General features: G+C 45.0%; 1 protein-coding gene across 4 annotated transcripts; it reads left to right on the forward strand.

Annotated features, from left to right (window-relative positions):
* Positions 1–2,824: 2,824 nt before the first annotated feature.
* On the forward strand, positions 2,825–15,401 carry myt1a (myelin transcription factor 1a). 4 transcript variants are annotated; one of them, XM_079359851.1, is made up of 22 exons: positions 2,825–2,910; positions 3,005–3,059; positions 3,541–3,574; positions 3,674–3,742; positions 3,908–4,161; positions 4,351–5,472; positions 5,571–5,690; positions 6,106–6,196; positions 6,895–7,008; positions 7,109–7,326; positions 7,428–7,636; positions 7,716–7,931; positions 8,017–8,165; positions 9,360–9,422; positions 10,296–10,364; positions 10,626–10,688; positions 10,778–10,861; positions 11,284–11,505; positions 11,598–11,689; positions 13,129–13,232; positions 13,365–13,508; positions 14,261–15,401. In XM_079359851.1, exons 2-22 carry the CDS (start codon positions 3,005–3,007, stop codon positions 14,402–14,404), a joined length of 3,636 nt encoding a protein of 1,211 aa, XP_079215977.1. In that variant the 5' UTR covers positions 2,825–2,910; the 3' UTR covers positions 14,405–15,401. The 4 variants fall into 4 exon arrangements, with proteins under 4 accessions (XP_079215977.1, XP_079215979.1, XP_079215978.1 ...); XM_079359853.1 differs by having other exon boundaries at positions 14,264–15,401; XM_079359852.1 differs by having other exon boundaries at positions 3,677–3,742.
* The last annotated feature ends 532 nt before the right edge of the window (positions 15,402–15,933 follow it).

Consider the following 15,933-nt stretch of genomic DNA (forward strand, 5'->3'; position numbering starts at 1 on the left):
ACCCCCCAATATTATAAAAAATCTCCGCAGATCTGTTGAAGTTTCCCTCAAATTAAAACAATGTAGGAGTTTAATCACAAAGTCTCCTGAAAGCATCAAGCGATCACTTTTTTTATTTTATTTTATTCAACAAATAAAGATAGAGCCTTTTTATTCTTCAAGTTATTCAACTTAAACACGTTGGACAGGCCGATCGGTAAATCAGCATCAGGTCACTTTGATGTCTAAATATTTAAATTAACTTTAGATTGTCACTGAAATCCCTATTTAGTTATGTGGTGTTTTAGTGTGTTTAATGTGCTTTTATTATTTTTTGTGCTGTCTTGTAAATGTTTAGTTTGTATCGTGTTTTTATGCTCTTAGGTGCAGGACAAATTCCCCTTTCAGTCATTCATTGTCTTCACGTGAAAACAATTTTTATTGAAATTTTTTCTGCCCTATTTTCTTGAAATATCACAGCCCAACGTGAACTTAATAAACACACATAAAATAAAAACCGATGTATCATGATAAGTTTCAGTATGAACACAACATTTACATATTTCTAAAACATAAAAAAAAGTCTTTAAACAGGAACCTCTTCATATCTGCCAACAAATAATTTAAAAAGTCAAACGATGACATGATGGCTTCTTCACTATTTTTAGTCCTTTTTTTTTATCATTGTGGAAATCCGTCTTGGTTTCCTATTGGCTGATTCACATCACGTGGAGGAATCTCTGCCCTCGGATTGGCTGATAGTGAAGGCATCGATAAGCTGTTCTGTGATTGGTCTGTGAGTTTGTTTTTGAGGTACATTTTGGCTTCAGATGACAAAGACTGTACAGAACAACCTTTAGGAATAATTATAGAACATTTTCTCATTTTAGTCTTTCATTATAATCACTGTTATTATTACTCTTTGTATATTACTGGTGTTTATAAATGTAATAGCCAATAACAGTCAGCTGCAGTTAGTGGGAGTTTTGAGGAGCGTCATCCTCTTCCATCCTCGTCACCCTCCAGCTGCTAAGAGGCTTTTTATATTGACACCTTTTGTCCAGGCTCTCCTCCGTTTGTTTGTTTGTGTGCGTGTGTGTGTGTGTGTGTGTGTGTGTGTGTGTGTGTTGGGGGGGGGGGGGGGGTCTCCAGCCCCGGCCGGCTGCAGCTCCTCCGCTGTCCTGCAGGAGGCGGTGCAGCGGGGCTTCTGTCCATGGTGCTGAAGGATTCGGCAGGCTCTGTCCGGGGTGCTGATCAGACTCCGGGGGGTGCTGAGCTCTTAAGCTGCTGTCACACTCTTCAGTCCACTCCTGCGCCGGTTCCGCTCGTGTGGACTTCGATTTGAAGTCGCTGCAGCAGCAGAAGAGGAAGGAGGGGGGGTACAAAGTGAATCTTTCAGCCCCGGAGATGTCGGATCGGAGGGGGAGGGGAGGGCAGTAGTCTGAGCGGAAGGTAAGGCTTTATGTCTCCGTGACAAAGAGCGTGAAGCTCACGTATTTGTCGGTATTTTGTGGAGTTTGTCCCGCAGGCCTGTCGGTGGATTTATCACCGGGCAGGCCTGGGGGGGGGGATGGAGCGGGATGTCGGCTTGTTGTTCCGCGGATGTCAGCAGGCTTTCCGTCGTTTCTCTTTTTTTTTCATCCTCGGAGAAGAAAAAAAATCCAGCTCGGTGTGAATGAACAAACAGTCGAGCTTTTAAACCGATTATTACTGCGCATAGTTGTTTTACGATGGCGGCCAAGTGTGCGTAAAGTCCTTTTTTCCCACTCTAATATTCAGTGTTCTCCCCCTTTGGCCTTTGTGTGCTCCGTGTTTTGTCACTGTGCCAGTTTATGAGAGGAGAAAGGCCTCGTCCTGGCCTTCATCTCCAGCTCGTCTGTCACCACTAAACTACATCTTTACGCGTTGGAGCCGTCCTAATTCTCTCCTTTTATTTATGTTTATCCGAGTAAAACCTTTGCTTTGTCAAGTTTGGCACATTTGAACTCATGCAAAGTCTCCGCTGGTCGACATAAAGTCACTATAAACCGAAATGATCTCCAAACTGTCAGGAGCACCGAGCTGCCTGCTGTCAAACTGTCACGTACACATACCTTTGTATCTGCACCAGCATAGAGGAATCTCAAAGGAAACAGCCTATAGTCACGCTTTTATCTATTACATATGTTTGTTTTATTTTTATACGTTTTTTAATTTTTAAAAGAATCACTTTTTTTAACAAAATATTGACATTTATACCATTTTATTATATTTTTAAAAGACTTGGATTTTACGCGTTTTTCAGAAAATATCAAACATACATCAGTTCAGAGTGTTTTAAAGGATTTATAAATAGACCGACATCAAATACAGGACATAAAAACATGACGACAATAGGTATTAGATAAGACAATATAGACAGAAAAAAATCCAAATAAGATAATAAGAAAATACAGGAAGTAAAGGAAAACCTTGAATCTTTGAAGGATGGGTTCGGTTGTTTTGGATTTGATGGTTCTGGGGATCCATCCCTGAGAACAACACACCATGAAGCAGGAGCTAAAAACAGTCCACTAAACTGTTCTAGCAACTAAAACAGCTCATAGTTCCTGTGGTGCAGCATCCATTAAAAAGGGGGGTGGGGGGGGGGTGGGGGGGGGGGGTTCCAACATGTTCCCAGAACTGTCAGTATTAACGTCATCTTTATTACTGAGGTGTTAATGAATGTAAAGCGGTTCTCTTAAAGTTAGGTGAACTTAAAGTCGTATTTGCAGCAGAACCTCGAACTTCATTTGACTTCACAAACACATCTGGAACGACCGACACAAACACAACAATCATTTAACTCTTTGTGTTTTCTTCTCACAGAAAATGAGTTAAAAGGTCAAAACACTCAGCCACCAGGGACCAGGGGAGAGCCAATCAACTGAGAGGACGAGCCACAGCATCAAAGTACCTACCTACCTACCTACCTACTGTGTGTGTGTGTGTGTGTGTGTGTGTGTGTGTGTGTCTTATGAATCATGTTTTTTTTCTGTTTTCTCAGATGAGCCAAGAAACAACAGAGACACGAACAAGAACTCGCTCTAAGACCATCCGAGGTCAGTACACACACACACACACACACACACACACACACACACACACACACACACACACACACACACCAGGCCTGATGTAGTGACCCAGATGTGACCTTTCATGGTGTGTATCTATGGCCTGTACTCGGGGGTTCGCCTGATCTGACCCTGAGTTACACATCATGACGTCATGGCGTGATTCAACCAGGCGTTTGAATCAAACCTGGAAAAGGTTCACACACACACACTCTCGTCCAATCAGCTCTGGACGTTTGAAATGTCCTCTTTTCTCTTCGACATCATGCAGGCAGGATAACAAACCTGCTGCTGAAGCTAAACAGAGCTGAACACTGTGCAGTGTGCGATGAGCATCCTCATGTAGCTGTATTATATCACATTGATTGTATGGTACGACGTTCTGTCTGTCTGTCTGTGATCACATTGTGTCGCTGGGTCGTTTGGTGTCTTATCTCTCCTTCCTCTCGTCTCTTCACGTCCTCAGAACTTGCAGGACAAGACATGAAGCCGGACTTAAGGTGAGCGATTCTGTCCTTTAATAAACAAACATCAAACTCCATGAAGTGACCTGTGTGGATGAAACGTGTGTGTGTGTGTGTGTGTGTGTTCTGTGTCAGCAGCAGCTGCCCGACCCCTGGATGTGACGGCAAAGGTCACGTCAGCGGACGATATTCACGACACAGAAGGTAAAGTGTAAACACGAGTTAACCCTTTAAATGATGCGGCGTTAAAGCTCATGGTGCAAACACGCGGCGTGAGGACGGCTGATGAGTTAAATCTTTCCCTCCAAACACGTTTCTGTCCATGTCAGCCGACTCCGTGTTAACATACGTGTGCTGCTCTCCGCTCAGCGCGCTGGGATGCCCCATCGTGAAGAAGAGGAAGCTGGAGGAGGCCGAGGCTGAGGAGAACCAGTCCGCCCCCAAGAGGAGGACCCAGCCCAGCAAACAGGCAGCAGATGAGGGACTCAACGCGGACAGTGACACGGCGGAGGAGGAGGAGGAGCAAAAAGAGGAAGAGGAGGAGGAGGAGGAGGAGGAGGACGAAGGAGAACTGAAAGAGAAGAAGAAGAAGAAAACAAAAGGCAGACAAGAATCAACAACAAGTGAGTGTCCACTTCCTGTCTCTCTTCAGACGTCCGGTCCAATAGAGGCAGGACTAGTGTTTGAAATGGGTACTGCAGTCCAGATTCTAAACGTCTCCCCGGACTCGATGCACGGAGGGGTTCCCGTGTAGCTGATAGGAGTTAGTCTTAGTGTGCTCACATATACACATCTGTGCTTTCCCTCCACAGCCGCCTCCTCGCTGGTGACGACAGAGGAGCCGCAGCAAACGACCACAGAAGTTTGTCTCCCGGCAGAAGACGTGAAAAACGAAAGCGTGGCCTCAGAAAGTGAGAATCTCGCAGAGGACGAAACTGAAAGCGAGAAAATCAACGAGGAAGAGAAGCCGGAGATCCTGAAGGAGGATCAGCAGCAGGAGGAGACGAAGCAGAACGCGGAGGAGGAGGAGGAGGAGGAGGAGGAGGAGGAGGTGGTGACAGAAGATCAACCATCAGAGCCAGCCGCAGAAGAAGAAGCCGATGTTACTGAGCTTAAAGACGACGAAGAGGAGGAGGAAGAGGTAGCAGAAGATGAAGATGAAGAAGAAGAAAAGGTCGAGGAAGAGCGGAGAGAAAGGCGAGAGAATTTTGTGGAAGAAAGGCAGACGATGAGCCAGGAAAACTCTGATCACCAGTACTCCAGCGGAGATTACAACTATCAGGCCAAAGAATCAACAGCGGAGCAGAGTCAGAGGGAGGAGCAGGATGATGAAGACGAAGAGGACGAGGAGGAAGAGGAGGACGAGGAGGGACAAGAGAGGGAGGTCCACCAAGAAGTCAACACTCTGTACACTTTCAGTCCGCACACTCAGGGATCTGAAGCCGAGGATTTAATCAGAGAGGTGAAGATCTGCACCCCCATGACCGAGGAAGAGGAGGAGGACGAAGAGCAGGAGGAGGAGAGAGAGGAAGAGGAGGACGAGAGGCGGGGGAAGGAAGACGGCGAGGTGCTGGTGGAGGAAGACGAGGAGGAGGACCTGGAGTCCAGCAAAGGCTCCCCGACGACCGTGGTCATAGAAGTCCGCTCGGAGGAGGACGACGACGAGGACGACGAGGAGGAGGAGGAGGAGGAGGAAGAGGAAGAGGAGGAGGAGGATCGTATCTCAGAGGGCTCAGGGATCACAGACGACTCGGAGAATTGGGATATGACTCGGGGGAACCTGGGACTGCTGGAGCAGGCCATCGCCCTGAAGGCGGAGGAGGTGAAGGGAGGTCAGGAGTCGCAGAGCTCGCCCGAGTATCATCCGTACAGCTCGTCCAGCAAGAGCTCCGAGCCGGCGTCGACGGCCCGCCGGCCCTCGCACTACAGCAAAGGTACAACAACAACCATCAGATCTGAGTCTCCTTCACACGGGTCAGAAGCTTCTCCCAGACCATCGCAGTTAAACGTTGTTCTCTCGCTCTGTTTTCAGAAAAGAAGGAGGTGAAGTGTCCGACCCCGGGTTGTGACGGGACGGGTCACGTGACCGGCCTGTACCCTCACCATCGTAGTCTGTCCGGATGTCCTCACAAAGACAGAATCCCTCCAGAGAGTGAGTGCACGCCAGCTCTCACACACGAGCACGCCGCCCTCGACACGACGAGTCTTTAACTTCTCACCTGTATTTTGTCTTTTGCAGACGTTTGTATTCAGGTATTCAACACCGTGAGTGGAGCTTTGAAAACCAAGGCCTAGTTACAATTTGTTATTACTGCTACCAGCACATTAATGACACTAGAACTACCACAGCTGCTTTCTTATTGACAGAATTAACATCTTATACTAATACTCCAATAACCACTCTAGCTTCTCTGAGTCTAACCACGACTGAGTGAATGATGTTCTGCTGAAGATGTGAAGCGCCACTTCTGCCTTTTCTTCCAACTCTTGTGACTTCCATCACTGCAGCGAGCTGAACAGTGTGTGTGTGTGTGTGTGTGTGTGTGTGTGTGTGTGTGTGTGTGCAGTTCTGGCCATGCACGAGAACATCCTGAAGTGTCCGACTCCCGGCTGCACAGGTCAAGGCCACGTGAACAGCAACCGCAACACGCACCGCAGGTGAAAGACACACCCGAGACACAACCTCCAGAGCTGCCCACATACATGTGTAATATATATGTTATACCAACATACATGTGTAATATATATGTTATACCAACATACATGTCTTTATGTGTAGTTAACAGGGACACATGTGATTCACTAAGTCGTAGTAAAATAGAGCTTCTAGTCGTGGCTCATTAGCAGAGCGAGGCTTTCTCTGCCCTGTTCTCTGGTGAATGCAGTTCCTTGTTTGGCCACTTGGTGTACGATCAAAAAGTGAGTCATCCTCATAAAAAAAAAAACATGGAGGCAGAACTCTTGACTTGTGAAATGTTCCCACTCAGATTCTTGCAGGTTTTGCACGTTGATCTTTTTTTTCTTTTAAAGACTTTTGGAAGCTCAGACGAGACTTTGCTGACACTGACTGCCGTTTACAAAAACACACAACACATGACAGAAACATTTAAGGTGCATAACACATGTTTAAATGTAGTAAAAGTTATGTATAGATGAGGGGAACAGCAGGGGGATGTGGGGGCTTTTATCCTTCTTCTAGCTTCATAGAAAGGAACAATTTGATTTGTGAATCCCTGAAGAGAAAACCGTCCCTTTAATTCGACCGACTCATTCCTACACTGTCTTTAACAAGTCTGTCATTACAAGCTGTCAGATCTCCTGCCTGTGGATGAAAGCCTTTGTATCCGTGTCCTCAGTCTGTCCGGCTGTCCCATCGCTGCAGCAGCGAAGCTGAACAAAGGTCAGGACAAGCAGGTTCACTTACAGGCTCCATCCAGCGAACCCTCTTCCAACTCTGACAGAGTGCTCAGGTCAGACATGTGCGCTGCACGCTTGCTGTTTAACTTCATGCAAACACCTGTGTCACTGCTGGGGGGCGGGTAACGACCATGTGACCACTTCTTCCTGCAGGCCTATGTGTTTTGTGAAACAGCTGGAGATCCCTCAGTATGGCAGCTTCAGGCCGAACACGGTGACCACCACGCCCCGCGCTAACCTGGCCAAGGAGCTGGAGAAATACTCCAAGGTGTCTTTTGACTATGCAAGCTTCGATGTCCAGGTGTTTGGAAAGCGTATGCTCATTCCAAAGACGCCCAGCAGCACTGAAACATCACCGAAAGCCTTCAAATGTGAGAACCAATCACGCGCGTCAGAATCATTTGTGCCGCTCTCCACGGGCTGATTTTAAGAACGCTCAGGTTCGCACATTAATCCTCTCTTTCCCACACAGCGAAACCATTCCCGAAGCCCCCCTCCCCGAGTCACAGCGTGTCCGGAGGAGGCTTCCCGAAGAGCGCCTCGTCGTCCTCCAGTGGCTACGACTACAGCCAGGACGCAGAGGCGGCTCACATGGCAGCGACGGCCATCCTCAACCTGTCCACACGCTGCTGGGAGCGACCCGAGACCCTCAGCACCAAGCCCAGGGAACCCTGCACCAAGGTATGAACGTCTCCGCTCACACTTTAAGGACGTCCTCAGACCAGGCTTCCTGTAAGAACGATGTTTTTGAACCACGCAGGAGCCGGACATTGAAGTGGACGAGAACGGCACCTTGGACCTCAGCATGAAGAAGACAAAGAGGGAGGGTATGCCGCTTCCAGAGCCCTCATCCTCCTCGTCTTCATCCTCTCAACTCCTCCCAGCCTCCTTGTCTCAGGGCCACTCTCAGCCAGAGTGGGAGGGGCCGCTGGACTTCACCAAATCCAGTGGAGTCAAAGAGGAAGACCACGAAGAGGTACCGACACGCCCACTAAAAACAGAGTCAAACGCCGCGTCTCTCTCTCCTCTTCTTAGCTGACTGTGTCCTTACGTGTCTTCAGGCCGACTGTGCTGCTCCCTCTTACACGTCATCTGACTGCGAGGAGGAGGACCAGGAGAACCTGGAGGACAGGACGTACCCTGGCGAGGTCACCACAGGCAGCTACAAGGTCAAGTTTCCACCCAAAGACAGCAAAAAGGACATTCTCATGTAAGTTGACGTGACCTCTGCGCGCTCACACTTCACCCTGAAACAAGCTCTCAGCTAGCTGAAGCCAGATGTGCTCAAAGGAGGCGAAAACATTTACAGTTCAGAGAGAAGCGTTCGTCACCACGGAGGACTTTGATAGGCCGGGGACATTTGTTCACACATGCACCTCACAGCGGGAGACAAGCGGACAGGACAGAGGGAGAAATTCGATTGGTTGTAATCAAAGCACACGCAGCTAGCTTTAGCCTTAAACGTACCTGTTGGTTGTGTCAGTATCCCATGATGCAACATTCCTGCTTCACCTACCATGAATGAATGAATGAATGAGAAGTGCCTGAAAAGCCAATGTCCTCTATTCTTCACAATTCTGGAAACGTAGAAACATTTGTGCAGGATTCAACTTCAGACACGGCCGTCACATGTTTCTATTCTGCAGACAAATATGGCACACGGGTTCTGCACATGTGACTGTTATCTTCGTCTAATGCGTTTACTACTCAAGAGACAATCTCATCTGACACTTTAAAATGATCCTTTTAGTGCAATATTTCAATGCACAGTATTTTATTTATTTGTTTATTTGCACCAAAAAGACAATTACACAAATAAGAAAACATAAAACAAAAAAAGAGTAAGTGCGGGAGAGGTTAAAAAACTTAAGAAAGGACCTCCCCAAGAAATATAGAAAAATAAATCAACAACCATAAGAGAAAGCAAAAATATATATTTATATATAAATAAATAAAATAAAAACAAATAATAAAGGAAAGCAATACAAGTGCCATTTTAGTATCACACACTTAAGTCAGGAATAAAAAACAAGAATATAAATGTAATATAATAATATTTAAATGAGTGTTTGAGCTTGTAAGGGGATAATGATCCAAAGACAAAAGAAACTGTCAGGAATCCTGATTTAGCAGGAAAGCTTTTAGTCTTAATTTAAAAATGATGAGGATAATTTAACTCCATGAAGATGAGCTCTCCAGAGTATTGAGCCTCTGTAAACAAAAGAAACCTGAGTCTGTGTCGTGAAGTTTCTCAGTGTGTCTTGTATTGAAAGAATAGATCTGCCAATTAGCTATAAAAAAGTTTTGTCTTCATCTGATGCCGCCGTCACGTCTCCTCTGTGTGAGGCGTAAACAGTGCAAGGCTTCAGATTAGTGTTTGACCTGCGAGTGTGTGTCTTTTTAGATGTCCCACTCCCGGCTGTGACGGCAGTGGACACATCACCGGCAACTACGCATCACATCGAAGGTAAGTTCCCACTGATTCAACAAGCAGGTGAATTGTTGGAGTTGATTTCTGCTCCTGTTGTTGATTCATCTTGTTGTAAAGATTGGGGGACTGTATTAATCTGAAAAAGAAAATAAATAATTCCAGTCTGTTGAGATGTGGCATGAATTAGATAAAAAAAAACTCAGAGTCAGAGTCCTCGTGAATTTTACTTACTTGGATCTTGGATCAAAAAAAAAAAGAAAAAAAAAAAAAAGGTAAATTTCTGCGTTCAAACGAGCCACAAGGAGGCAAAATGTGCAGCTGTGTTAAGTACAATATGTTGGAAGTTGAAAAGCCGGTTGATAAGAGCACATATATATTTATTTAAGAGCCTGTAGCCTCTGTCCATACATGACCTACCCAGAGGCTGGCATGCACATAACTACTGCTTGTATTTGACATACTAGTTAAATTATGATTTCTTGCACATGATTCATGCCCCAGATACTGCCTCCATGTGAAGCTGTTTAGCTCGAACAACAGGCTGTTTTTCAGGTCTGAAAAAAAATGAAGCCATCATGTAAGTGCCTTAAACCTGCATTTCCTCTAACTGCCAGCAGGGGGCGATTTCAGTCTTTTCAAGTAAAGTCAAAGTCTGTGATCTTCTCTTCTCGATGAAGAAGTTTCACCTTCTAAATTCACACATTCTCTGTTGACTTTTCACTGCCAAACATTTCCACTACTATAGAGATACATTAAGTTTAACCCCTGTCCTCCGTGTGTGTGTGCTCTGTCCGGTCCTGTCCTGGCTCTGCAGTCCGGGTTCAGGTTCCGGCTCTTTCCTTCACTCATGCTCAGACATCCTGTTCTCAGTCTGGTTTTCTGACGCTCTCTCTCTGACCTATCTTCCAGTCTGTCAGGCTGTCCTCTTGCTGATAAATCACTTCGGACCCTCATGGCTGCCCACACAGCTGAACTAAAGTATGTCTGCTTTCTCCTGTCTCTCACCTCCAACATGTTCACTGAGCACTCAGTCTGCAGCTACAGCTCTGTCCCTGCTCTCCTTTTAACTCTAATACTTAACAAATCAACTATAATTAAATCCAACATTAAAACAATTCCAAACAAAAAACTATGAACTCTGATTATGTAGTGAGGACAAGTTGGTGTCTGCCTGTTGTCTGCAGTTAATGTAAGTCTGTGGAGTGAAAGAGCCTCTGCGTGTCTCCGTGTGTGTCTCAGGTGTCCGACTCCAGGCTGCGACGGTTCAGGTCACATCACAGGAAACTACGCCTCACACAGAAGGTAGGAGCCTTTCCCCCTATCTCCCCCCCCCCTCCTCGCCTTTTGTTTCAATTACCCCGTACTGACTTTGATTGGTCTTCTGTTTTAAGTCTGTCCGGGTGCCCTCGAGCCAAGAAAAGTGGAATCAAAGTGACTCCCACCAAGGACGACAAGGAGGACTCGGAGCTGCTCAGGTGAGCAACTGTAGACGAGAACTACGAGATGTGTTTTCTTCAAATCAGTTTCAAAATGTTTTAGTACACAGTCAAGTAAAAAAAAAAAGAAAAAGATAATAATAATGAGAACATAAGAGACTTTGACCAAAATACCAGTCCAGCACCAGTCATTAAAAAAAAAGCAGAGGACCAAGAATTGGTCCATGCGGGACACCATACCAAAGCAAAGTTTTTAATTTCTCAATCATTAAAAACGAATAAATCATAAAGTTTAGAGAGAATTTAGTTAAGCCCCTGAACTTTTTATTGGTACCATGTTGAAAACTAAATTTATTCATGTTGAGTTCACCGAACACCAACGTCTATCGAGGTTGGACAGACTGATTGTGTCTTGCGATTTCACATTTCTACGGGTTTTTTTTTTTTTTTTACGTCTTCAGGTGTCCAGTTCCTGGCTGTGACAGTCTGGGACACATCAGTGGGAAGTATGCCACCCACCGCAGTGCCTACGGCTGTCCGCTTGCAGCACGCCGGCAGAAGGAAGGCCTTCTTAATGGCACGCCTTTCTCCTGGAAGGCCTTTAAGACTGAGGGCCCGACCTGTCCGACTCCAGGCTGCGACGGCTCCGGACACGCAAACGGAAGCTTCCTTACACATCGCAGGTATCCTTAACGTCTGAGCGAGCGCTCATATTTCTATCATAGATTTAAAGGGTGTTTCATGAACCTTGGTTCTGATCCGATGCCCCTCTCAGTCTCTCAGGTTGCCCCAGAGCTTCAGCCAACAAGAAGAGAACCAAGTTCCCGGGAGACGAGTACATCACTGCGAAGTTTAGAGCCAGTGATGGTAAGAGGCGCTGCTTCTATCACTTCTCAGACTAAGTCAAAAGGACACGAGGACATGAAGCGTGTGCTAATGTTTTCATGCTCAGCACCACGTTGGTCCCAACATTTTAAGCCATGCCTCTCTCTGTAAGCAGCTTCACTGAGTTACTGCATAAAGTGCATTTTGGCTAAGGCAGCTGGATAAGATCCTTCTGGTTATTTTCTGGTTTTTCAGGCAGGTTAGTCTGACAGGAGACTCTTGAGTCCAGACACGTCCAGTTTTAGGGAGGTAGTATCTGAACTTGCCGGGTAAACCTCAGGACAACCCGGGATGAGCCTTAAACATGTTGCTTATACATGGAATGTCTGGACTACCTTTGTTAGTCTTTTCTACCTGGTGATGACTCCAATGTTTTGGGTGAATGAAGAATGGATGTTTGGATGAACTAGGGCATGGATGTTCAATCGATGAATGGATGGATGGATGGATGTTAAATGGATGGATGAATTGATGGGTGTTTGGATGGATGGATGGATCAATGAATGGATGGATGGATGTTTGAATGGATGGATGGATGGATGGATGGATCAATGAATGGATGATAGATAGATAGATAGATAGATAGATAGATAGATAGATAGATAGATAGATAGATAGATAGATAGATAGATAGATAGATAGATAGATAGATAGATAGATAGATAGATAGATAGATAGATAGATAGATAGATAGATACTTTATTGATCCCGAGGGAAATTCAGGTGGATGGATGGATCAATGGATGGGTGGATGGATCAATGGATGGATGGATCAATGAATGGATGGATGTTTGGATGTATTTGGATGGATGGATGGATGAATGGATGGATGTTTGGATTGATGGATGGATGTTCAATGGATGGATCAATGGATGAATGGACGTATTTGGATGGATGGATTGATGGATAGATGTATTTGGATGTTTGGATGAATGGATGTTTGGATGGATAGATGGATGGATCAATGGATGGATGGATGGACGTATTTGGATGGATGGATTGATGGATGGACGTATTAGGATGAATGGATGTTTGGATGTTTGGATGGATTGATGGATGGATCAATGGATGGATGGATGGACGTATTTGGATGGATGGATGTTTGGATGGATAGATGGATGGATCAATGGATGGATGGATGGATGGATGGATGGATGGATGGATGTTTGGATGGATGGATGGATTGATGGATGGATGTTTGGATGGATGGATGGATGGATGGATGGATGGACGTATTAGGATGAATGGATGTTTGGATGTTTGGATGGATTGATGGATGGATCAATGGATGGATGGATGGACGTATTTGGATGGATGGATGGATTGATGGATGGATGTTTGGATGGATGAATGGATGGATCAACAGCCCTCATAGAATCCACATTAGTCCTGATGTTATTTGCTAATTTGCTCTCGCTCAGTTCTGGACAACGACGAGGACATCAAGCAGCTCAACAAGGAGATCAACGATCTGAGCGAGTCCAACTCAGAGATGGAGGCCGACATGATGAACCTGCACACTCAGGTGAGCTCAGCTGCATACATCTTTTAAGACTACACCCAGGAGACGCTGCCACGTGGAGGCTGTTGGTTTGAACAGGACCAGAAAAATAAAGACAAACATGTATGTAAGACTTCTGTGCTCTGTCTGCTTCAGATCACTTCGATGGAGAAGAACCTGATGAACATGGAGGACGAGAATAAACAAATCGAGGACAGAAACGAGGCCTTGTTCCTGGAGCTATCCGGCCTGAGTCAGGCGCTGATCCGCAGCCTGACCAACATCCGCCTGCCTACAATGGTAGATACAAACAACTAGCATGACCTTCCTCCTGTCTCCTACTATCTCACGGCCGAAGAGCTGACCTATCTTAACTTCTTTGGAAACAAGCGTAAGACATGATAAAGTAACCTCAGAGAAAAGAGAAAACAGAGAAACCAATGTCTTTCCTGGGAGGAGACGAGACTCCAAGCTCTCTGAAATGCGAGAAATGATTTTGGTTTAGGCTGAATATGAATGGAAACAAGCAAAGTCTTGGCTATGACCACTATATATAATCTCCTATTTTTTCTTTCTACTTTGGATTCACGATGTATTGTTACGTTTGTTTTGTTCTTCATTTAGTCTTCAGGCCTTTTGTTTAAGTTGAATTTATGAATTTAGTCATAGTGGAACTCCTTTTTGCTTTGTGTGACTTTGAGGTCTGTTAAATCTAAGTCAGGAAGCTGATTTAGTCAAATCTGCTGTGAGGATGTTGATTGGTTGCGACCTTGAGGGAACTTCCTATTCAAGATGGCCGACTTCTCCTACAAACTGTTCGCCTGGTGAAGGTTTTGTAGCGAAACATGGCCAGTCAACAAATGTGCACGTAGGACTACAAACCCTTCCTGGGACAAATCTGTGCAAAGTGTTTTTAAACTTTAATCTAACAGGATTATGAAACAAAACAAGAGAACTGAACAGGCAGGAATTTCACGGAAACAAGTCGTCTACTAAAACTACGACTTGTCGTGAGGCCATGGATTCTAATTTTCCGACGTTTGTGTTCCCAGCAGGAGCCGATATCCGAGCAGAACTTCGACAGCTACGTCGACACCCTGACCCACATGTTTACCAATAAAGACTGCTACCAGAACCCTGAGAACCGGGCTCTGCTCGAGTCCATCAACCAGGCGGTGAAGGGCATCGAGGTTTGACGGACAGGACGAGGAGGACGAGGAGGACGAGGAGGGGAGGGGCATCACAGTGACAAATCCAATCTTTCTTTCCAAACCCTTTTAGATACTGTATGTAATTAAGTCTTTTCTCATTTGGAGCTTTGTCATCTGTTCTTTGTATTGTTTGCTGTTTGCATGTTGCTTTTTATGACGGTATGTGTGACGAGATGAGGGTGTGGGTGTAAAGCGTGTGGTGGTACACCGGAATCAAACTGTTACTGTAAGCGACGGCGTCCCGAGGTCGAAATCAGAACAAAATCAGGAGTGCAGTAAACGGCCTTAGCGGAGCAGATCCTCTTAGTTAGTGAACATTTCCCATCTCCACTCGATAATGTTGATAGTATTCGATATGAGCATAGTGATGTTGCACCTCCAGGACTAGTTTGTAGAGTCATTCTTACTATTGCTGTGTAACAATTTAAGTCCTTTGCAAATGTTGGTTTAATAACTTATTCATTCATGTCTGCTGTATTTATTTTCTTCTTTGGCCTATTTATTATTCATTATCTATTTATTAATCTTCTGTTTGATTTCAAATCACTACCTGAGAAGATTTAAAAACCAATAGACAGGAAATCATTTCCTCTGTGTTGTTGGACAACGGGGAAATATTTTAAGATATCAACTATGAATTGTTTTATATATCTTATTATTTATTTAAAAATACTGGGATCTTTTTAAGTGCAAATATTTTGTAACTAAAAGTTTTTTAATAATTTTCTAAAGAGTTTTGTTTGTTTTTTTCGGTGCTTCTGTTTATATGATTTTTCCTTTTTATTTTCACAAACTATTTTCAGTACATTGCAATACACTGGGAATAATGAGCTGCACATATATTTGGTATTTATTTGGTGATGAAGAACAAAGTGATGTGAATATTTATTTTGTATTGTCTATGTGTTAACGATGGCTGTGTACGAATTAGTCTTTACGTTGCTCTTGAAATAAAGGTTAACCCGCTGAACGTTTGGACTCCACTTCTGGTTATTTTTGGTTTCACTTTTTAGTTTTTGAGTTATTTCAAACAAGTTCTTGACTTCTAGGCACACGGTTGCTACATGATCTAAAGGTCACATGATCTCCTCCTCTTCAGGTGAAATCAGTGTCCTCGCTCCTCTTCATCATGTGTGTGAAGTGTGTTGTTGTAAATCCACTCTGATCCTGTGTTTGATCATGTCTATAAACCCCTCTATTTCAGCCCTGCTCAGAACAGGCTGTTTCTGTGTCTGTAGCTTTAAATATGTAAATGAGCTGTGTCTGGCCACGCCCCCTCTCTGGAAGGGCTCGGGTGTACTCGCTGCTTTCTGGCTCCATGTCCTATTGATTACAGTGAGAAGGCAGACTCAGAGGGCAGAACAAACACCTAGCTGTGGGAGTGTCACCCACCTGGGGGAGGGGCTACTGCCCTTTGTGATGTCATGAAGGGAAAATCTCCAAACGGCCTGTTTGAGCACACATGTTCTGAAAAGTGGAGCAGGCAGAAGACGGAGAGGATGGACTTTTCTCAT

The sequence above is a fragment of the Symphodus melops genome (genome assembly GCF_947650265.1).
Source record: "Symphodus melops genome assembly, chromosome: 13".
NCBI lineage: Eukaryota > Metazoa > Chordata > Actinopteri > Labriformes > Labridae > Symphodus > Symphodus melops.

Bases quoted from the DNA above. Each gene is read 5' to 3' on its own strand.
- myt1a (XM_079359851.1), top strand. From the start codon at position 3,005: ATGAGCCAAGAAACAACAGAGACACGAACAAGAACTCGCTCTAAGACC. The intron at 3,743-3,907 runs GTAAAGTGTAAA...CTCTCCGCTCAG, and splicing joins CGATATTCACGACACAGAAG to CGCGCTGGGATGCCCCATCG. The intron at 11,690-13,128 runs GTAAGAGGCGCT...GCTCTCGCTCAG, and splicing joins GAAGTTTAGAGCCAGTGATG to TTCTGGACAACGACGAGGAC.